This window comes from Brachionichthys hirsutus, chromosome 3 (assembly GCF_040956055.1).
Source record: "Brachionichthys hirsutus isolate HB-005 chromosome 3, CSIRO-AGI_Bhir_v1, whole genome shotgun sequence".
NCBI lineage: Eukaryota > Metazoa > Chordata > Actinopteri > Lophiiformes > Brachionichthyidae > Brachionichthys > Brachionichthys hirsutus.
The window spans coordinates 7,141,184-7,163,379 of NC_090899.1; the positions used below are offsets into that span (position 1 = coordinate 7,141,184).

The 22,196-nt window shown below is 45.9% G+C and overlaps 2 protein-coding genes across 2 annotated transcripts in view; both read right to left on the reverse strand.

The window, feature by feature from the left end:
• Positions 1–222: 222 nt before the first annotated feature.
• nradd (neurotrophin receptor associated death domain) lies at positions 223–6,680 on the reverse strand. Its single transcript, XM_068760542.1, has 6 exons — positions 6,642–6,680; positions 3,529–3,655; positions 2,979–3,332; positions 1,651–1,885; positions 1,381–1,523; positions 223–536 (listed from the first exon to the last, which is right to left on the reverse strand). Exons 1-6 carry the CDS (start codon positions 6,678–6,680, stop codon positions 223–225), a joined length of 1,212 nt encoding a protein of 403 aa, XP_068616643.1.
• Positions 6,681–9,013: 2,333 nt separating this feature from the next.
• nbeal2 (neurobeachin-like 2) overlaps positions 9,014–22,196 on the reverse strand; it is a 28,948-nt gene continuing 15,765 nt past the window's right edge. The window contains exons 25-55 of the mRNA XM_068754855.1: positions 22,008–22,167; positions 21,515–21,603; positions 20,724–21,413; positions 20,406–20,590; positions 20,158–20,314; positions 19,346–19,489; positions 18,009–18,332; positions 16,773–16,922; positions 16,507–16,664; positions 16,221–16,345; positions 16,021–16,138; positions 15,678–15,835; positions 15,449–15,582; positions 15,255–15,362; positions 15,072–15,167; positions 14,845–14,969; positions 14,596–14,736; positions 14,379–14,509; positions 14,126–14,235; positions 13,928–14,045; positions 13,675–13,772; positions 13,471–13,584; positions 13,294–13,380; positions 13,108–13,217; positions 12,391–12,563; positions 12,204–12,298; positions 11,979–12,095; positions 11,100–11,261; positions 10,857–11,005; positions 10,622–10,757; positions 9,014–10,470 (exon numbers count right to left, since the gene is read on the reverse strand). Of these exons, the coding sequence (XP_068610956.1) occupies positions 10,363–10,470; positions 10,622–10,757; positions 10,857–11,005; positions 11,100–11,261; positions 11,979–12,095; positions 12,204–12,298; positions 12,391–12,563; positions 13,108–13,217; positions 13,294–13,380; positions 13,471–13,584; positions 13,675–13,772; positions 13,928–14,045; positions 14,126–14,235; positions 14,379–14,509; positions 14,596–14,736; positions 14,845–14,969; positions 15,072–15,167; positions 15,255–15,362; positions 15,449–15,582; positions 15,678–15,835; positions 16,021–16,138; positions 16,221–16,345; positions 16,507–16,664; positions 16,773–16,922; positions 18,009–18,332; positions 19,346–19,489; positions 20,158–20,314; positions 20,406–20,590; positions 20,724–21,413; positions 21,515–21,603; positions 22,008–22,167 (4,770 nt within the window). The 3' untranslated portion in view covers positions 9,014–10,362. The remainder of the gene's footprint in view (positions 10,471–10,621; positions 10,758–10,856; positions 11,006–11,099; positions 11,262–11,978; positions 12,096–12,203; positions 12,299–12,390; positions 12,564–13,107; positions 13,218–13,293; positions 13,381–13,470; positions 13,585–13,674; positions 13,773–13,927; positions 14,046–14,125; positions 14,236–14,378; positions 14,510–14,595; positions 14,737–14,844; positions 14,970–15,071; positions 15,168–15,254; positions 15,363–15,448; positions 15,583–15,677; positions 15,836–16,020; positions 16,139–16,220; positions 16,346–16,506; positions 16,665–16,772; positions 16,923–18,008; positions 18,333–19,345; positions 19,490–20,157; positions 20,315–20,405; positions 20,591–20,723; positions 21,414–21,514; positions 21,604–22,007; positions 22,168–22,196) is intronic.

The window sequence follows — 22,196 nt, forward strand, 5'->3', positions numbered from 1 at the left end:
ATGGACACATCACAAGACTCTTTCATGCATTTGGATCCACGTGAAATCACATGACATAAACAGGACAACAGGAAGTCGTTACAGGAACATGAAATAAATGTCCAACAAAGCAATCAGAAACAATCGGCCGAAAACCTCCGTGACAGAGGCGTTGGTGTCAGAGTCCAAAGCAAAAGTTCTTTGCTTAAGTCTTTTAATGTCATACTTGAGCTTAAGGAGGCGTCAGACCACTGAAACACCCTGCGTGGGGCAGTTAAGGACCGTCACCACATCGGGCCTCTCGATGCGAGCCAGAGCAGAACACAGCAGTCCCAGAGTGGAGCCTTCCTTCTGGGCCCAATTGGAAAGGAGTGTGTGAGCGGGGGCTTCTCCACGCCCGAACGTATCCAGCTGTTCGGGCTCGTAGCCCAACACTGCGCCCACCTGCCTCCACCCACGGCCTCCTCCCTCTTGCAGGAGGCGCTCCACCTCCTCCTGCCTATGTGGGGGCAGGTTGATGTACAGACGAGTGTCCTGCTTGCTGTCCCTTTTGGTGCCTGTAGAAACACAGATATTATAATCTTACTGCTATTTGGACAAAATAAGTAGTAGGATAGTTTAAATAATTACAATACTGTATTCACATTATTAGTGGATATGATAATACTCCAAATGTAAAGGTGAAGGACATTGTTACAGTAGAGAATGGTAGCATTTTCCTGGAGGTTCCCTCTACACTTTAATTCATGGAATGTATTTATCGTCATGGCCGTCTGTCAAGGTTTTTCTTTTTTTGTCCAGGGCGTAACTCAAAAACGGTTACATTTCTACATGAAGCTTAGCTGACACATTCACCCGTTAATTTAGAAACTCTGTTCAAACGTGATCAGACTTTGAAATGTTCAGAAATGATTTGGCTTAAGAGTGGAAGGCATGAGTTTTAGATTAGAGAGGAGATGGAGAAGCATTCCCAAAGAACTTTTTTTTTTCCGACTCTTTGTACTCTTGAAGCAAACATCCTGAAGCACCAGGATTACCAACACACTGCCCAATAGATCCAGCTTTTCCACTCATTGTAATGTGTGTATATTGTGTTTATCTTCCCATCCAGTAAAAACAAAAAGCTGCGTATTTATACCTAAACCTAATTGACCTCCATGTTTATCAGCTTGCACTCTTCCTCTCGAGCCCATTACTCGCCGTTAAAATGATTTAACAGCCTTCACAAACATGTGACTTTCCTTTCTCTGCATTTGCTTCAAACGTTTTAACAGCTTGTGTTGCAGCTTGACAAAACTCCTGCAGGTTCTAGTGACCTTGTTAAGACTTCTGATCTGCACCCTCTGAAATTCAAATACGTCTCACAACGTTGCAGCTTCAAACGCTTGTGTGTTTGCACACCTTTGCTGAGCTGGTTGTCTTGTATACTGTGGGAGTCCAGAAATACGCCGCTGTCGCTTTGGAGCTTTTCCCCCTCTGGAGACGTTCCCAACTCAGCGGCCCGGGCCTTAGACAGAGCCCTCTTCTGTTTGCATGACCTCCAGCTGAGAAAAGCGGAGGAAAACAATGTCAGTCAAGCCCCACAGTGAGCTATTTTTTCCACCCCAGGCTTGTATTAAAGCATTATTACTTCCATTTAAGGACTAGGACCCTTCCCTAGTGAAAACTCACCATTTATAAGCCACATAAATGAGCAGACCCAGCACCACGGCACCCAGAACAGACATGTAGGCCAAGATGTTGCTGCTGCTGCCGCCCTCGTTATTGGGGGTGAATTTGGGCGTTCCGGGGACAGGACTGGCCTCCGCCTGCTCGGTCACCTCCTCAACACCCGGCCACAGAGAAGCATCACGGGTCCCATCAAGCCCATCAAGACCAGGGCGAGACAAAATATGCAGCTTCTTATCTGTGGAGTTAGAAAAAGCCCCGTTAGAGGCATTCATAGGCACATTGGAAACAGACCTGGACTGCATTTCACCCTTTTCTAATGACGCTTTCTCGGTCCCCTGGAGCTTTAAAACCTTTCATTGCCTCCGTTTCCAGCATCGCTCTCCCTCCTGCGGTCTGCCTGTTTAAGGATCAAACACCGTGAGGTCGGACGACCTCTCTGAAGCCAAAGGGTCACGACACATGGCGCTTGAGTGTCTACGGGTGACCTTGTTGCTGGAGAGCAAATGAAGCCATTTGAGAGCGAGCTGAGTGCTTGTCCAGGGTCAGCTGCCTGCTTGGCCTTTATATTCATGTGGGCAGTGAACCCGAGGACCCGTCAGATTCACGCCAGTGAACTTCAGTGGGTCCTTTTTTTCACCACTCATGTTTCCCAGCTTCAGACTGTTCGAGTTTTCAGACGAGGCGTGGATGCAGGTGTTGACCACATGTCGTCGTATTCTCATTGAACCTCCCACTTCCTGTTCTGCTGCTTTAGATCATTATTTTGTCTTTTACAACGGCTGCATTCCCCTGCATTAGATCTTTCAGAAAAATATGGCTGGCACAATTCAATTTTTGTTGGCAGCAAATCCAAAGTGAAGAATGTATTAACAATACATTTATTATCTGCAGGACTCAGCATCAAGCCCATTTATTCTTTCTGATCCCTTAAATCAGGTCATAAATATATATATTTTTAATTGGCATAAGGGAAAAATAACATATCAAAGCAGCCTTTCTGAATGAAGTCGTTTATTTGTAGGGGACATTTTCCAGTTGCTGATTTGGTGAACTAGTGAGAATTTACAACGGCAGGACAATAAATCGATCGAGGATCGATCGGATATTATGTCAGTAAACGTATTTTAATCATTAAAAAACATATATATATACGTTTATATCTCAATGGAGTTCTGTGGCTCAGAGACATTAATTATTTAGCAGGATCAAAATGAATGTTGTTTTGTGTCTTTTAAGTGATTTGTTGCAAGACAAATAAAGACAATTTGTCCTCTGCCCCCCCCCCCCCCCCGCCCCCGCCCCCATTCTATCTCATCCTTAGAACTCACCCATGCAGAGCGTGTCAGAGTTGGGCATGCATGCGCGGATCTCCACCTCGCTGGGAGAACACTGGGTGCAGGCCTGGCAGGGTTTACTGCTCCGAAGCTCCTCGGAAAACGTTCCTGGGCCACATATCTGGCACTTTGTGTTTCCCTGCCGACCACATTCCCGGATTACACCCTGGCCACGGCTGCATTTGGAGCAAGGTGCGCACTGGCCCTGGCTGCCCCAAAAGAAGTAGCCGTTGTCACATTCACATTGTGTGTCCTGAGTGGCGGAGCAAGACGCCAGTGTGGGGACACCTGACGGACACTTGGAGCAGGGAAAGCAAGAGCCGATGCCTTCGGGCGAGAAAAAAGTTCCTGGGAGACGGATGACAGAATCAGCGTCAGTCTGGATACACCGTTTTATGTCACAAATAACTGATGGTGATGAGAGGTTGTGCTTTTTTAAGTCTTCCAGCCTCTTGAAAAGATGACAGACATAATCATAAGGCAAGGAAAACGCATTCTACAGCGGGGGGTAGGGGGGGTGTAACCTTAGACTATAACTGCTTACCCTGCGGGCATGGCGCACACTCGGTGTCCTCTTTCCCACACTCTACCTTCACTCCGGCAGGACACAGACTGCAGCACTGCCCCGATTCGGTGAACTTGCCACTCGCGCAGGCGTCTCCAAGAGCAACCTACAGCGAATGAAAGGCGGGGATTAAAAAGAAATAGTGTCCGTGTGAAAGCGAGCGTCTTTGTTGGGAGATCTAGAAACCACGGATACAAAGATATTTAACGTATTTGCGAGCAGTAAGGAGCTTTTTTGTCCCGCACCGCATGCGAGGAGAAAGATCACACGCTTCCCATTCCCCGGTGCAGCTCAAGGAACCGAGTCGACTGAAAATAGCTTCTTAATCTTTGTGTCTGCCTCAGTTTTCGTCCTTGAAGTGCAGAGAGGCCTTTATCTGCGAGCGGGTAAGGGAGAGCCCAGCTTGAATTATGGCACGAGGGGGGTCGATCAGACATTCCTAATGGCTTGTGCAGCAGCGTTGATGGCTGACAGGAGTGGCTGGCTTTAATCAAACGGACCGGTGGAAAGCAGAAGAAGAAGAAGAAGAAGAAGAAGAAAAGGGGAGAAGGAAAACGGTCAGAAAAGGAGGAAGGAAGACGTAAAAAGAGCTTCCGCACTCCCACTCATTCCACATCAGTGTCAACGACAGTGTGTATCCGTGTGTGTGTGTGTGTTTGTATGGGGGGTATATGAAAGAGACAGCCCCAGGCGAGGGTGTCAGTTAACCAAGGCGGCCCAGCATGCAAGTGTCTGTTTGGGTGAGGGGGGGGGGGGGGGGGGGCTTTGAAGTTGCAAAGGCCTGTAGGTGTGCCCGTGAGGGTCAGAACTTCAGCAACTCCCCTTCTCCAGGCTGTGCACGACGACGGCATCTTGAACATGCACACATTTAATGGAGGTTGGCCTTCTCCACCTGGGGGGCTAACAACAGCAAACAGATGTCTAACAACTAACCTCCTGCAAAGGGGAAAAGGGGAAAGGGGGGGGGGGGGGGCAGCTAAACAACCCACTGATGCCTCTCTCTCTCTCTTTGGTTCTGAAGCCTGCCAAGAAACACAGGAAACATGTGTGAACCTGTAGACTAGAGCCTCCAACAAATAGCCACACACACACACACACCGTGCCATGCCTCCGAGCATCCTGGGCATCCTCCAGGAGAAAGAGTCTTATTAGGGTTCCCTGGTGCAAGCGAGGAAGCACAGGCAGCGGGGCGTTAACTCGGTGGAAGCCAGCAGGCAGGAAGCAGCAGCACGTCTGGAGCTGGTTGACTGCGACCCAGAGGGGACCATAATAACCTTTAACTGCATGTGACAGACGGACGCTCTCTGCACCCACTCCAGAACCTGGACTCAGTCTACTCCTTGCTAATGGTGGACGGCAGCGGCTCTGGTTTCTTTTCACCTCCTTTTACGCGTTTCTGTTCGGTTTCAGCCTGCCTGGAGGGGCAGAAACTGGCCAAACCCCACCGGAGACGGGGCGGGAACAGTGATCTACTCAGGAGAGTAAATCACTATCAACAGTGTATACAGTATGAAAACACTACTATATATGGCCACCTCTGATTGGTTAACCTTCAAATTGTAAGCTCGACTTTTTAGAGGCATCGAAATGAATTGCTTTACTATTTGGAGTTTTGTCACTGGGGAAACGGTGACGGCGTGACTCTCCAGTATGTGCCCGTAGTTCATCTTTGGCTTTATGGGCCCATTTGCTTTCAAAGATTAATTCGCTGTTCCTGCACCAGAAATAATTCCTGCTTATCTGCTGCCTTGTGGGCACAAAGTCTGGAGCGCCGGGAGCTGCAGTTGCTTTTTCCATTTAGGTTAGACGCTGAAATGTGCAGGGATTCCCCCGGGAGAACAGACGGACCACCGGGGGGACGCTGCTTTCAATGGGGCTCTCAGCTCCACGGCTGCCAGAGTCACTCAGTCATCACAGATGACACGTACACACACACACACACACACACACACACACACGCACACACACACACGCCATTTCAGCCGTTTCTTTGCCTCTTTGAAGCGAGACTACTTTTGAAGCATGCAGTTAATCTAATCTGCGTGAAAAATAAAAACACACAAAAGGATGCTCTCTCCCGCTTCTCCACATGAAGACAACAACCGTGACCCCCCCCCCCCCCCCCCCCCCGTCTGGCGGCGACACCGACAGAGGCTTTTCAGCAGCCACAGTCTGACCCTGGGGGAATGCCAGCAGTCCAAGACGCACACGCCGCCCTCCACCGATGATTACTGTCATTAGCAGGGTGGATGAGAGGCAAATTTAAAGGACATTAAAGGCATCGCTTTCTCTTCGCTTCAAGCCAACATCCAAAACTGTTCGTCCACTGCTTTTCAAACTCTCAGCCGATGGAATCGAGAAGCGGTTCAATGTCTTCATGGTCCTGAGGTTGAACCAAAGAAATCAGCTTGATCACTCTGTGGAAACACACAATGTGGCTGCAGTAACAGACGACCACCAACATAGCTGATCAGCACACACACACACACACACACACACACACACACAATGATCTAAATGTTTTGCCCCGGATGTCCATGTCCAGCAACAGTGAACAGCAGGCCACATTTTCACCAGGAACAGCTTTGAGTCAAGAGCCAAAAGGAGTCAGAGACACCAAGTCAGGCACAGAATCACGAAGCCTCTTCTCAAGTCACCTTCTGAATCACACACTGAGGAAATGAAGGAATCGCTCAGCAGCACCGATCCCACATTCGCTCGTGGGGCTGCAGACAAATCCTTCAACAAAGTTGGGAGAATCACCATCTTGGCTTTCATCCCAGGCAAAAAAAATCGACACATCATTTAAAGAGCTCAAAACACTAAACAAAAAAGTGCTTTGCCTCTGAGGAGCGTGTCCAGACAGGACTACAAGCCCCATGGGGCTTCTCTTTGGAGGTAGTTTGAGTGGGAGGCCTGTTTTCACACCGATCACGGCTAAATAATACGTTATCAACGCGATGCTGTGACCACAATGTGTTATTATCCTGGTGAACCTGAACGCAACACTTTTAAACCAGTTCCTTTGTGAATAATGGAGCGAAATCAAACGCAATGAACTTTACGCAGGACGCGCTGAAAGCTCTGCTTACCTTTAACAGAAGGAGCGCACCGAACACGAACAGCTTCATGTCTTCGGTCTGAGACGCTTCAGATCGGAGCGTGTTAAAGAAATCTCTGACGGGGTTTCAGTCTGCAGAACATCAACAGTCACGCAGAAAGAAAAAAAAAAAAGTCCAGATCGATCAATCTGAAAGGCGTGAACAGTTTGCTTTAGTCCAGTAATGAGATGCTTTTTACGCGGCGGCTGTGGAATCCGTGGATTCTCCCGGTATCAGCACGGCAGGCGCATTCCCTCCTCTCCACGCACCCCCCCGACCCCCCCCTCCCCGACTGTTGCTGCGCAAGTTAACAGAGTTTCTTCTGTTTCAGCGCGCAGGACGCACAAACTGCACACCTCTCCAGCAGCCTCGCAGCAGAGCAGATGAGGCAGGAAAAGCTCCGGTCAGCTCTCCTCTCCTCTCCTCTCTTCTTCCTCCTCCCATCTGCTCCTGATTGGCTGCATCCAGAGTCGGCACTGGAAACAAATTTGTTTGGAAAGCAACTTTTCTTTTTTTATTAGTGTCCATTTTTCTGTATGATTCTCTACGTTGTAGTAATTAATCATTATATTTCCTTACTTAATGTGGTTTTGTTAATTTTACTGAAGGATCTAAATACTTTGTTTTAAATATACATATTTTGAACGTAATTAAATCTAACTAATTCAGAGTAGTTATATTAAATTATAGTCAAATAAACTACATCACGTTATGTAAAGTAGCTGAAATGATTTACCCTCAAGAAATTAACATGCACATCAACACATGAATTTCCAATAAAATTATATGTATATAAAATTATATATTATCTTGAGTTACTCTACATGTTTAGTATTTTTACTTACTTACTTACTTTGGTGCATTTCTTCATTATTCACAATAATCAGTGATTAAATAATGTAAACCCAATAAAAGAGGGTCCTTTTACATGACATGGTATTTACACAGAGCTGTGATCGGCTGTTATCACAAAACAAAGGGGAGCTTGAGAATCAAACAAGATGCCCTGAGAAGAACTGCATGTTTGATCTCAGGCAATTGAAAAGATTAGAAAACCAACGCAGGGTAAATCACACACCTTGTAAATTTTAGTGAATGCATCACGGGGGGGGTCAGGAGACTTCAGAGGAAAGCAAATGGGGAGATCTCCCAGACACAATGCTGCTCGCATTTCAAAGGCTGCAATGCATGGGCGTTCCTGCTCTGATGAAACTACAGACATATTTTAATCACATGGAATCCTGATTTCTTTCTGTCATGCAGGCAAAAAGGTAGAAATTGTCTTTTGGACTGTCAGTTTATGTTTCATCCATTCTGTTTAAAGCTTTGTTTGAGATTCTCGGTCATTGTTGAGTCGTAAGTGAAATAATAAAAGGCAGTCTCCACGCTGTCAGTGTGTGTTTTGAATTAAGTTTTTTTCCCCCCTCAACTCCGCCGCTTCCTGTTCATCCTGTTTTGCTTGAAGACACTTCTGGCTGTAACATTATGACATTTTTGTCTTATCATCACTTATTTAATGAAAACTGTTTTTTAGGACAAAGGTTTCACGGAAAGGTAGCGATTTCAGATGTGCACTGAGTCAAAAACACAAACAAATAATGAAATAAGCACGAGTTTATCAGTAAATACATAAACAGCTCTAGTCATGTCTTTACAAGCCGCCTTATTTTGCTCCTCTCTGGTCATGCATGAGTGGGAATGATAAGGCAGCTATAAAAAACAACAACAACCTGATTTTACCAACAAGGGCCTTCAGAAAGCAAGAGGGGATGAGGGGGGGGGGGGGGATTCGCAGACCACTGTTGGACGTGTTGGTGCAGTTCTTCAAGAACAACTCAAACGACAGTAAAACTTGCATGAGACGCATCCCCTCGGGTCTGGAGAGGTCAGATGGAGACACTGCCGATAGCCGAGAGTGAGGCGTCAATCCCTCCCACCATTGTCAACGAGGCCACATCAGAGTGACCCCATCCTGCCTACCCCACTCCCCTTGTTCTGTGGTTTGTATTTGACCGGGGGTCTACAGATCAGTTTTATCACCCGCCTCGCTGAATTGTACCCTCGGAGGTGTTTATGGGGGGGAGGCCGACAGGATGTTCGGCCCACCGGGAGATCAAAGTCTCCTCTTCAAGGAAATGCTGTTGCTTGTGTTGACCTTTTGAACTCTTAAATTCGCAGACACATGCAAGGCCGGGATTACAGTCGAGGAGCTGGATGGAATCCGTCGTGGCAGTGGATCCGTTTCCTTCCCGCTTTTGGTTCACGCATGAGAAATGGGGCTCATTTTGATTAATGGACCAACCATCCTCAGGACGCAAGAAAAGAGGATTCCTGAACAATCACCATCATATGAAATAATATAATATACATAACCAGAAGCCTCTATTTTGATTACGCAGGAAACTTTCTTCTTTTACGGCTAAATTATGTAGGCGACATATTCCATGCGAGTTCTAGACAGCTGGGATGATTCCTTTTATTCCCACAATGGAACTCTGATGAATCCGTTAAATACAGATGGGTTAATAATAAATGTTTTTCCGTGGGTTAGGGTTAGTATCACTAACACAGATGGAGTAATTTGTATTTGGGTATTGCCTTCTGTGACCCATCGTGACACTACAACTACTGTGTTCCAACCACAGTAAACAACGCTGACAGGAAGTGAATTTCTCACTCACACTTTTTGCTCATTTCAATCATCTGATGTTGCATAACTAGTACAAAACCCATACAGGCAAGATAGTACACATCCAGCAACCGATTTACAGAGATCATTAACATCTTAGTCAAGTCGAACAGTAACGCATGATTTAATCTGATCAGCAGGAGGTAAAAAAAAAGACTGAACAGATACAAATAAAAATAAAAAAAGATTAGAGACACATTCTCAGATCAACCGGAATGAGAAAACTAGTAGAGTTATATTTGCAAAGGCTTTTAATCCATTATGTGTAAGGCATCAGAAGGTGTCCAAGCATCATGATAAGGATATAAACATTTATATAACACACACACTTATCCAACGAAGCAGTTATTGTTTTCACCGTAACAGTTTTACATTGCTCAAAGTTGAAAGACACACAGAATTATACACTGCAGTAACTCGATGCACATGTGGTGCACGGTCGTCCTGATCGGCCGAGAAGATCCCAGAATCCTTTGCAAAGTCGACCCTCTTGTGATATTTACCTGTATTGCGATGTGGAAATCTCGAGCAAACGTGTACAGCAGAAGTCTTCAAGTTTCAAGGAGTTTTAAGAAAGTGCCATTGCCAAACAACAGCTTTGGGACATTCAACAGCACGGGGACCACAAATGTCCCTCTGACAACAGAGACGCCAAGAACATGGAGTCTGGTGGGGGTTCACAGCATTATTGTTCTCTGTGTCTGAGGTCCCTTGTGCACCGATGAGTCACATCCCTGAAATATGACTCACAGGATATACAGTTCAACAGCAGTTCACAACCTCAAGCATCAAGCTCTCTTCTAGCCACAGAACCAAGTCACTCTTTGGAATGATGCTGACTAAAAACAGTGTGGGACTGTAAGAGAAATACACAATAAAACATCAGAACATTGAAGAATTAAAAAAAGTGCTGAATGTATAGTTGGTCTCTCAGAGAGGATGAGGGCGGAGGATATTTCCCCCAGCATTTAAAGGAAAGAAGGCCTTGTCTGGTTGGAGTTCAGTGATGCAGCATTGCTCCTCTTATTTACCGGCATTCTCCGTGGGATTGTATTCAGTTTCCCCCGATGACACCTGAGAGATGCGGCGTGTGGAGCCCCACAGGCGACGTGGGAATTGTCCTGTGCGAACCTGAGAGCAACCGGGAGAACATGTTAGAATATGCTTGAGGACTAAAACAGGGATGTTAGATCTAAGACTCGGTTATCATCTGGGAAAAAAATAAATAAAACTGTTTCCAGAGAGTATTTAGCATATGATTTACCCCCCCCCCATCCCTCACCTCCTCTGGCTTCCCTGCCCCCACCACAATTAATTTTCCATCTTCTAGTCCCACCAGGATGTGGCTGCACTCTTTGGTGACTGACACACTCCTTATGGAAACTTTCAAGGCAAGGGGTGTTACAGGAGCATCCAGGCTGTCAGACAGAAAAGAATTAAAAGCACACGCACAATAAAAAACGTTATATTTAAGTTTCGTATATATATGCTGCAAAGTGTACTCTCAATTTATTTACCTGTATAAATCGCGTATGTGGAGGGTGCCTTGCATGGTCCCCAGGATGATGTATTCAGACACCAGGTGGAGAGCAGTCACCTGCTCGTCCATGGTGGAGGAAGACAGCAGGCAGCCATTCACCGAGTAAACATGAATGGAGTATTTGCCCTGCAGGAAACAAGCAGAAATTCGGTACAGGCTTAAGCAGGTTGAGGAACTACTGCGAGCGTTTTCTTAGCCTGTGTTTTATGGCTTGCTATACCTTCCTATGAGAGCGTTCCTCCAGCGAGGTCTGCACCACAACGTGACCCTCCATGCCCACCTGGAGCTCAGAGATTTGGGCCGGTATACAGCTGTCACCGGGAGGCCGCAGAGTTCGCAGGAACTGGCCACGTCGGATGGTGTGCACGATCACAGTCCCATCCTGAAACAGAAAAAGCAGTAAATCACGTAAAGATGTTTATCACGTCGTTCTCGACCCACATGTGTGTTTTTTTTTTATGCATGTGTTTTTTCTATGCTTTCATTGCAAACAAGGCTTTTCCTAAATGAAAAACACAAAGTCACAAACAATTATTGGAGTATTGTGGCATCTTCTCGGGGCTGCACAATTTGGGGTTTTGTTCAAATAGATCAAAGTAAAGCCCTTTAAAAACAGACAAAAAATGAGAGACAGCCGAAAGCCTGCGGTTCGTTTTTGGTTTAAATTACACGTCCCGAACGCTGGATGAAGAACTGCTGGGCTAAGTTAAGATCCTCGGCAGTGTTACTGTGTCGTGCATATGTTTGAAATGTTTCCCTGCATCAACACACCTGAGTCAAAAGAACTGGAGTTCTGCAGAACCTGGGACCAAATACATCCCATCATTTAAATCAGTTGTGTTGAAAGAGTGTGACACATGCGGGATTGTTGTACTGCACCATCCAGATCTTAAACTTACAACCTCAGAGGTCAAAGGCAAGTCATGTCCCTGCAGATCTGTCTGCAAAGCAACGAACCGCTGCGGAGTCCAGATTACGTCTCAAGAAAATAACATTAATTATGGAAACAACCATCACTTACAGGCATCCACGATTTCCTCATTAACTTTTGTCGATACTGTCATTCGTAACATCCACAAAAAAAACATTTTTTTCTGACCTTTGACCCTGAGACAGCCATGTCCAGTTCGGTGCTGATGGCGACACAGCTGACCTCCTGGTCATGTCCACAGAGAACCTGCACCGGCCGTGGAGACAGGCCACTAGACAAGCCTCCCTGGGGGACACAAGCACCACAACTTGAACTGCATGTTGCGATTATTCACACACTAATGAACATTTGGAGGTCAAGAGGAAGTTGTGTGTGAGATCTGAGGATGCGTACCTGCTGCAGAACTTGCCATACTATACAGGATGTGTCCCTTGAGCCAGAGATGAGGTAGATGCCGCAGAGGTCCAGAGCCAAGCATGTAACAATGTCTTTGTGGAACAACAGACATGCCACATGGAACAAAGGCCTATATACATGTATGTATAAAGGTACTACACATATGTAGGTTAGACTAACTCACCAATGTGCCGGCAGATCCTGCCCACCAGCTTGCCCTTCCCCAGCTGGGTGACGCGGAGACTGCAGTCCCAGTGTCCTCCACTGAACAGCAGACGGCCATCATTGGACACCACCAGAACCTGAGCGCTGATCTCCGCCCCGGGCGAGAAAGGCCCACTCAAAAACCTCTGCGTTCTGCAGCACAAAGCCAGAGTGGAGAGATCAAAGGCCCGTTAAACTGTTACGACTGAAAGCGCAGCACGCAAAATGGATTTCATGGCGTTTCATTTTCTATTTATGTGACCCGTGTTCAAAGTCTGTTTAAAGAAGATCTTCTGAGCCAGATTTCAATTAATTAAAACAGACTGTGAAGCTTCACAAAGGACATCCAGATAAATTCTAGGCTTCCATTTAACTGTCAGGAAAATATTTATGCCTCTTTCAAGTCATTAATTTGAGATGAAGCTAATAGTCTGTCTCAGAAAGAGAGGAAAACACAAGGCACAATATTTAGTGCCGACAAATACCTTTATACAAGTAAATGTTGATTGCACAATGTAGTAATAAAATAAGGACATAGTCTACATTTAGATTGGCCTCCTTTAAGCCTTTGTTGCCACCAGGGCATCAAGACTAAATGAATGACGCTCCATCCTGGTGCTGCTGGCAGTTCTCGTGTGATCCAGTTGCAACAGCGTTCTGATTCGACTTTAGGTTCACATAGATGGAGAGCACTCACTTGGGATTAGTCATGGTGGGATCCTTGGCGAAGGTGAAGTAGTTGGCGATGCTTTTGTCATACGGCAGCCAGCTGTGCGTCCCTATCAACCCGTTTGAGCTCACCGTCACCTGTGAGCGTTCAATGACTCCAAATGAACGCGTTACTGTCGCTGTGCTGAGATGCACGATGAAAGGTGAACCTTACCAGCATGTCCGAGCCCTGGATGATGAAGGAGCGATTCTGGTTCTTCGGCACCACCGCCTGAACCAGAGGCAGGCCGTCACTTACCACCTGCAGCAAACGCATGTAAATGAGTGCACACGCACACAACAGCATCAAATACGTTGTTACCGTGATTTTATCATGACGGGACAAACCCACCTCCACAAACGGCCGGAGCTTTGCGAGCTGTTCAAAGATATTTGGGGGTACGGCATCCAGGCGCGCCTGCCGCCTCGATGCGCTCTCAGCTGACATACGAGGAGGATGAGGTTCCTGGTAGGAGATTTGGGCAGTACCGGTATTTGGATTGATAATGCAGGCTTTTGAAGTACCCGTGAATTAGTGCGAGAGCGGCAGGCCCACCTTGAGGAGCTGACAGGGAGTTTGCCCGAAGTTGCTGATGAAGCCTTCCAGGGCTTTACGCTCGGTCTCATTAGCGATCGCATCCAGATCTACTGCACCTGAAACGCGCCGATAGCCTCACACAGTAATGCAGGAAAACAGTTCAGGCGTAAAACCAGAGCATGGGACCCGAGGAGCAGAGGAAAAAAATGTAAAGGAAGAAATAGCAGGTTTCAGTCGTTGATACTAAATGGAAGTGTTAGCTAAGCCTTACCCTCATACGTGCAGTAGAAGAAGACGTTCAGGGCGTTTACTGCTTCTTCCCCTCGCTGCTTATAGCCAAAGATCAGATCGATCCACTCATGGAGGTGACTGGACACATGCTCGCATTCCTAGAGTTGAAGATGGAAGTTGTTGTCATCTTGAATAGTTGTAGTAATACCCCATCCTCTGGATGTTTCTGGAGGCTCACCAGGGCTTTCCTGTGCTTCCGGATGAAGTCCTCTCTTGATGTGGCCCAGCGAGGCAGGAGAACATCCGTCACCGGTTCCTGAGATATTTGCAATCGTCCCAGATCGAAGACTGCAAAAATAAATAAATAACACAGCAATAATGCATTAGGTTCTAATATTAAACAAATAATCAATAACTTCACACCTGAGACCTTGGCCTCAGTCAACCAAACAAGTTTGTTTTTGAACAGACCATTTTCTGTTCTTCCTCACCGTTCATGTTTTGAAGGAATTCTGGGAAGTAGAAGAACTCTGGGATCAGCTCTTTGACATCAACTGGACTCTCCATGCGAGCCTGCCAGGTTGCCGCCACAGAGTGGAACTGTCTGTCTGCACAATCAAACCTGAACCACGACGACACCAATCAGTACAACAGCGCAGAATGTCAGGGAACTTGTTGCAGCGTCAGCGTCCTGCTCAGCGTTCCCACCTGCCACTCTGCAGCTGGATGTGCAGAGTCGTGAACGGCTCCATGCGGATCATGTAGTGCATGACGCCTGCTGCGTTAGAGTAGTGCGTGCCGTAGTGGAATTTGTCGGTGGTGCCTGTTGGATCCTCAAAGCTCTCAAACCTCGAAACAAAAGCACAAATGGTTTATTGATTGCAGCATCATCAATAATAGTGATGGCTTTCAATGTTGCATAAAAAAAACAAAAAACAAGACATCCTTGAATCGTACTTTTCTCTGACATCCTGTGCGTGCCGTGAGTTGACCACACCGATGGGTTTGGACAAGTCTCTGAAGACTTCGGGGTCCTCGAGATTTAGAATGGGAGATGTATAGTCACACAAGACCCAGGGGAACTATGGGAAAAAACAATCACATCATGATGACGCCTCCCGACACTGGAAGTGCCCGTCTTTTCTAACGAAAGCGTCACGGTCAGGAAGGACGGAGGGACGTACCACAGGATACTGCGACAGGTCGTTATACGTGCGTCCTGAGATGGTGTTCAGTTGCATCAGATACTCAAAATTGGAAATTTCTCTACAAACCCATTTCTGTTGAACAAGTTTAGATCAGATCAGATCCTGAGCACAATGCATACTCGAATAATTAAGCCTTCTGTAGCGTATTTAAATGAATACCTGTGTAAGACCAGATGCCTTCAGCAGCTCTTGGGGGGAGCGAGAGCCGAAATAAAAGAGGTTGGGAGGCCGCAGCCCCAGGATCCGGGAGTAGACTTTGTTCCGTACCTGAAAGGCAAAATGTGAGGAACCTGAGATGTTTTATTTAAATATGCATCATTTCATTCTAAACAGAGATGAGAACTGAGCCTCACCTTTTTTCTGAAGTTGATGAAGTAATGCGTCTGGTCTATGAAGAACAGCTCCAGCGCCGACCGCCGCAGGTTGTAACGCCTCAGATGGACTTCTCTGAGCTGAGACAGATCCCTCTTGAAATCAAACCCGATTCCTAAAGATGCAGACATTATTTATTTGTGTAAGGATCCTCTGAAAACCTCTGTAAAATGAGGCAGGTGCACTGACCTTTAGCACTTATTCTCTTACCTTCCTCTGTTTCTTCTTTCTCGCTGCTGCCATCATAGAAGTACAGATGGTGCGTGGTGACCTCCAGGCGACCCGGAACGACGGCCACGATGGTGATGAGCTCACAGTCTTCAGACAGAACCAGTTTTTCTTTCTGGTTCTCGTCCTCTCCCTCCACCCTGACAGTGTGTGAAAAGGTTCAACCTTAGTCAAAGCCCTTCCAAATATTTTATGGCCCATTTGGTCAAAATGAATACTCAAAAGTGGTGCGATTAATATATTAAGTAAGTTTTTGTCTTTGCGTTAATGCCGCATGTATAAACTGCAGATGCTGATATAAAAATTAGGCCAATCATAGACTCACTTGTCATCCAAAAAGACAACATCCTCTTCTCCTAACTGGTCGTCCTCCATGTCGCTTACTTTGGCTTCCTTTGCAACAGCTAATGGAAGGGGTTCAGAGCTGCGAGGGCTGTCGGCTCCTAAAGGGCAAAGACAAACGAGAACATCTTCCATGCATTGTTTGTGTGACGTAAACGCTTATGCTTATACCCAGCCACATACCCATGTTGTCCCTTTGTGCACTGGCCTCGCTGTGGGGATCATAGTTGTAGTTGGGCACGAGTTTGAGACGCATCTTGGAATAGGTCTCAGCAATGGATAATTTTAATTTCACTCCTGGCTGGACCCTGTCAAATATACCGGTGGGTAAAGATGGCAGAAATTCAGCATGCAGACAGGAATAACTCAATAAATGTTTACACATTTTGTTCAAATGCTTATTTTGTGCAGAATTACGAGTAACAGATCTTCTCAGATGTATGGAGTGAGTATTTCTGTGCTGTGTTACCTGCTGGCCCACGCTCCCCTCTCGCTGGTCAGGAGCCTGCGGAGAACTCTCCAGTGCTGCCACACTGCCCCCACCTGGCTGGAGCTCTGCTTCTGCCCGCTGACGTACCGGCTGTTCTCACTTCTGACTCGCTTCAGGTAGGGATCCACGATCACTTCCTGCTTTCCACACAAGCATCGCTTCAATAACGTGACAGGCCAGCCGCTGTATTCTGACTAACTGTTGTAGGGAAATGTTTTCTGCACAAAACCAGACATTTTTAGAACCTGAAACTTTGTCTTGCTGTCAGATTTGTCCTTATCCCGCTTGATGGCTGTACTCATCAGGTCATCAAAGCAGGAATTCCAGAAATTTGACATGATGTCATGGATCCTCCCAAATGTGTCCAGCTCATACTGCTCCATGGTGGGCTGAACCTAGAGGGAGATTTTCAGCGGCGTTAACACACACATACACACACACACACACACACACACAACCCAATAAATTAAAAAAACCTTTTTTGCACAGATGGAATTGAGTCTAGGGCAAAGGGTTAAACAAGAACCAACAAAAACACATCATTGATCAACTCACCCCAAATTAAAATATATGAATATAAACGTTTCCCATTATCAATACTTTGACTATTTAAAAAAAAAAAGTGGTGGCAAATAATTTTAACATGTAAATGTAATTTACTGACATTCATACTGGAGGAAAAGGGAAGAAGAAAAAACCCAGCCAATTCTCCCTGAACGACTGAGAACCAGGAATAAAAACACTTCCCCGTTCCTTTAATTGTTCCTCTTTACTGATGTATTGCATTCAAATGAATATTTCAACATCTAGTGTACTTTGAAAATGTACTGTGCATCAGTTCTCCTTTGCTCTTACTGTGTCTCCATTTCATCCTCAAAAATGAAATTGGTTAAAAAAATAAAAATGAACTCACAGAATGACCACGTACATTAATTTAAAACAAATACATGGGCTGAACATCAAACACATTCCCACACCGAGACGCACACTTGTGAAATAAGTTTAAAAGCCGCCGTGACAGCCAAAGTTATGCCACAATGGTTAAAGTATTGCAGGATCCGTATACAGAAGAAATCTAAACACAACAGATTTATGAACATGCCCTGTCACACAGAGCAGTGATAAATCCTCGCTCTCAGCTAGATGGTTAGCCTGCCTGGCATCCACCCATAAAACATCTCTGCTCCAAGTTTGAACATGCGCTGGCTCCGGCTTAAAATACATTCAAGGTCAACCAGGGAGCACTAAACAGAGCTCTGGGTTGTTTTTGTGAAATTACACTTCTTGGCAACCGACCATTTGATTAACTGTTCAAACCAGGAGTGAGGAGGAATGTGACGCAGCAAAAGAACCGAGCCGATGGTTTCTCAGAGATGAAGTTTGATTACACCTCTGTAGTCACGCCAAACACGGGAAAGGAGGCTCCCTAGAGACCAACGACATCTATGTTGAAAAAGCCCATTGTCAGAGGAAACACTGACCTGATGGTGGTAGAAGCCCTGCCACTCCGCTGTGCGACTATAATCCTTCAGGTCCTGGGCGAAGGTGGCGCTGCCGTTGGTGATCGGCAGATTGGGTAAAAGGCTCTGGAGGGTGATGGGGTCGGCATGCTGGTCGAGCAGAGTCCGGACGATGGGCACCAGGTGGGGGAAAGCCTCTGGATGATCATGGTTGGTGCCGTCCATGACTCCTCCTGGCCACAAGTGGGCGCCGAGCTGCCCAAGCAGGAAGCACACCTCCTCCCAGCTGAGACAAAGGACGGTCTGGAGAAGGCTGTGGAGCTTCAAATAGGCCATCTCAAACATCTGAGGAGGAGCAAGAGGCAAATGACTCGTCAAGCCATTCACGCCGATCAGTAGTCGATCAGTAATGGTTAATAGTGGTGATAATATAAGATATAAATGTCTTGGGGTTTGACTCATTTTTCAAAGAAGTCTTTCTCAAGGTGTGGAGTAAGAAATGTGTTGTTTGTTTACTTAAGAAATATGAAAATCTGTTTCTAAAAATCCTTTTACCGGTACACATAAGAATTTGACTTCAGTGCTTTGAAATTCAGTATTTTGAGTTTCTTAAAAAGTGTCAGAAATAAGCAAAGTCATGCACTATTGGGACTGAATTAGAGAATTCACAGTCTTACTCTACAAGTAACAACTAATTGATGAATTTTTCTCTATAAGGTCAATTTACCAATTTACGTAATCAATAAAATATAATCTTTTTTTTGAAAGGTGATCATAAAGTTGGCAAAAAGTGGACTGAAAAAAATATAGAAATAGAAATACAAAGTAACAATCAGAAACAAAAGTGTTTTATACCATAAATTACACATCCGGTTTAAACTTAAATACGTTACTTAATACAGCTGTTGATATTTCTTTATATCTCGGAGCCACTCAACTTAAACAGCAGCCCGTTAAAGTTGAGTTTCCAGGTGACCCACAGATGTGATGTCAAAACAGTTGGATGTATTTCAAACAGAATATTTTGAAAAATTAATTTTAGCACTTAGTAGTACACGACCAGCAGTATATGATGGAGAGCCATAAGGTCAGTTTATTTATAGGCACTCACTCCATACCATAATCCTGCAGTACACTCCCTTAGAGCAATGACTGTACTGGCATTTCCCAGTGAGCAGGGTTGTTATATCTGACTTTATCTTGACGCGCTTATCACATTAAATAAACAGCGTGAACCCCTTAGAATATCATTTCTGCAATGTTCAATCTCACAGGCGTTTGGCTTGTGAAACGCATGCACTGTGAGAAATATTCAACATTTAAAACTCGGCATGTGTGTGTGTGTGTGTGCAGCTCACTGGTGAGCGCTGCTGCTGGATGTATCCGGTGATGATACGCAGGCCAATCTGGGCCATTTCCTTCAGTTCGGTGTTGCCCGGGCTGCCGGGGGTGCTGTGCCAGGCCTTCAGCTTGTCCAGCAGGTTCACCACCCCCTCAAAAATCTGCAATATAATCACAACCACTGAGTCAATAAAGAGTGCAATAAAAAAGGCCGCAGCTGTTTTTGCACCTCGCAGTATCTACGACAACCTAAAGCGTTTCGCAACGTTACACACAGCTTAGCCGAGATCTTAAACTTGACAGGTATAATGCAGTCTATGCTGCTAAAACAGCAGCAGTTACTTTTGGTTTGGTTTATTCCATCCGCAGAGAAGGTCATGCTTTCACTGGCGCCCGTTTTTCACTTTGTTTGACTGTAAGCAAAAAGTGCTTGATGGATTTTCGTGAAACTTGAAGGGAGGGTTGTGTAGGACAGGAAAGAACCCACTAAATCTAGGATTGGAGGCAGATAGAGGAGGGCATCCAGGATTTGTTCCGCATTTTGCAAGACAGGGCTTGTCAATTTCACAAACTACTTGGCAAATAACCTTGAAACTGTGTGTAGCAGTGAGATTTTTCATTTCACTCGGTTGAACATTGGGACGCAGGGATTTGGAGTAAAAATGGATCGCGATGTGGATCCGTGGTTTCCTTTTTTCAGGATTATGAAAAGGAAGTGTTGGACAATGACAAAACCTTTTCAAAGTCAACAAACTTTCAACAGACATGAAGATACTTAAAGCTCAAACAGGATTTGCGAGTGGTACTATAGCTGGGATAGGTGATGTACCTTCTCACTCCATAATGCGTGGTTGTCTGTACCCTCAGCAAACAGGAAGTCCTGCAGCAGCCTAAGCAGCCGTACCAGACTGGGGCAGAAAGGCAGCGTCACTCCCTGGGCGTCCCTCAGATCTGAAAGCGATGACTCCAGCATCATCTCCAACAGACTGACGCACGGAGGCAAGCAGACTTTGAACACGTCGAAAAATGCGTCAGCGTCAATTCAATGTTGGTTTGTGTTGAAATACTTGTTCTGACCTGCGTTTGATGTCATCAGGAGGGCGGACCAGTTGGCAGGAAGAGCCCAGTTTGGTAAGAACAGAAAATACCTGCCCTCTCTCTCTCCACACCGCATCCTCTGCTACTTCAACCCCATTACGGCTCCACAGCACGGAAAAGACGATGTTGGTTAGCAGGTTGCACAGCTCCTCCTCTGGGGTTTGCTATAATAAACAGCCCCCCCCCCCCCACACACACACATCAATAAAGAGCTAATGCAAATCGAAAACGTGATGCATAAAAGTCACAAAGCATTTTTAGCTTTCAGTCAAATATGACTTGAGGAGGTAGTCGCACCTGTGGGTTGGACGTATTGGAGATCGTATCTCCGGGAGGAGGGTCTGTCCCGTAGCTGGTGTCATCAAGCACGTTGGACAGACTGGAGCTCTTCCTGGGTCTCTGAGGTGGAAAGGATTTAAACGTCTCCAGAGGAGAGGGTGTGTTGGTCAGGCTACCTGCAGGAGTGTGTGTTCCAGCGTCCCCCATATACCCTAGGTCTAAATCAAAGGGCGATGCAAAGGGGGAGAGGGGATGGTAGTCTCTCCCCTCCTCATCTGGACGTAAGGAGGTGATGTCAACTGCATTGGAGGTGTAGGAGGAGTGACTCCCCTGGTCCACTGAATCAAACGACTTGAAGTCAAGGGGGCTATTGAAGTTTTTAAAAGGAGGCGACTGAGATAAATCAGAGAATCCCTCAGATATGTCCCGTTGACCGCCTTCATCTTCCTCCTCATCCTCAATGTCCTGTGAAATGCGGTAACTCAGGAAGAGATCTACGTTCGCCTCATCTATGACCAGGGCCTGTTCCCTGTGCAGCGCCGGCCGGAAGCCCGGCTCAAACGAGCTGTGGTTGCTGGAGCCCGCGATGCTGGCGGCATGGGACTCGTAGGACTCCTTCACATACAGCTTAGTCAGGACGTCCTGCCAGCTGGGCTGCCTCGCAAGCTGCTTCACGTAGTCCTCGTTGGAGTAGATCAGGTGAAAGAGCTGCGGTCACATCAGGAGTTAGTGTTCATTGCTGTCCTGATAAACATGCTTAGAGTGGCATTTCACAAACATTAGCATTCAGGAGAACTCAATTATCTGACCTTCCGACAGACGTCTAATCGGACGGTCAGCTCTGCTCGATGGGACAAACTGACCACAGCCAGGAGGTCTCTGAAGTTGGGATTGGAATCTGTGGGGCAGCAGCCATGTTAACTTTGAAGTTCAGTTTTTAAAAAAAATATAATTCACAAACTTTATTAAAAGTATGACGCATTGATGCAGCAAAACGTTGTGTAAGCTGCTGTCCTCCTTGTTAAACATCATTATATACCTGATGTGACTGAGGAAGGAATGTTCATGAACGGCGACGCTGATTCAAGTTAATCCCGTTCATCAACTTCCTTCCTCGCGCTCAACAAGAGTGACTGACAATTAAATGACACAGAAAGTTTTCCAGAATATTTTCTGGACAAATTTGAACTAAACGAAACTCAATCATACAACAAATCATACAGTAAGTTTAGTTGTTTTTAAAACTACTTTGTCATCCGGGTCATGATTGCGTTGCTGAATAGAGTGATGTTTTGGGATTACCTGTAGCGAGGACCTGCTCATACAGACATCGAACAGTAGTCATGGTTACAGGAATGTCATCTAGGAAACACACCAGGCCAAGATATCCAAAATCCTTGAGCTTAATGCGTTGCTTGTTGCGCTCAGACACTCGCTCACTTTTCAGGATTTTGTATAAAATCTGTCAAATTAAAAGAGAAATTGAGAAAT

Coding starts and splice junctions, on each gene's coding strand:
- nradd (XM_068760542.1), bottom strand. CDS start 6,680: ATGAAGCTGTTCGTGTTCGGTGCGCTCCTTCTGTTAAAG. Junction 3,656..6,641: donor GTGCGCTCCTTCTGTTAAAG/GTAAGCAGAGCT, acceptor CATTCGCTGTAG/GTTGCTCTTGGAGACGCCTG. Junction 1,524..1,650: donor ATTTATGTGGCTTATAAATG/GTGAGTTTTCAC, acceptor CGCTTTTCTCAG/CTGGAGGTCATGCAAACAGA.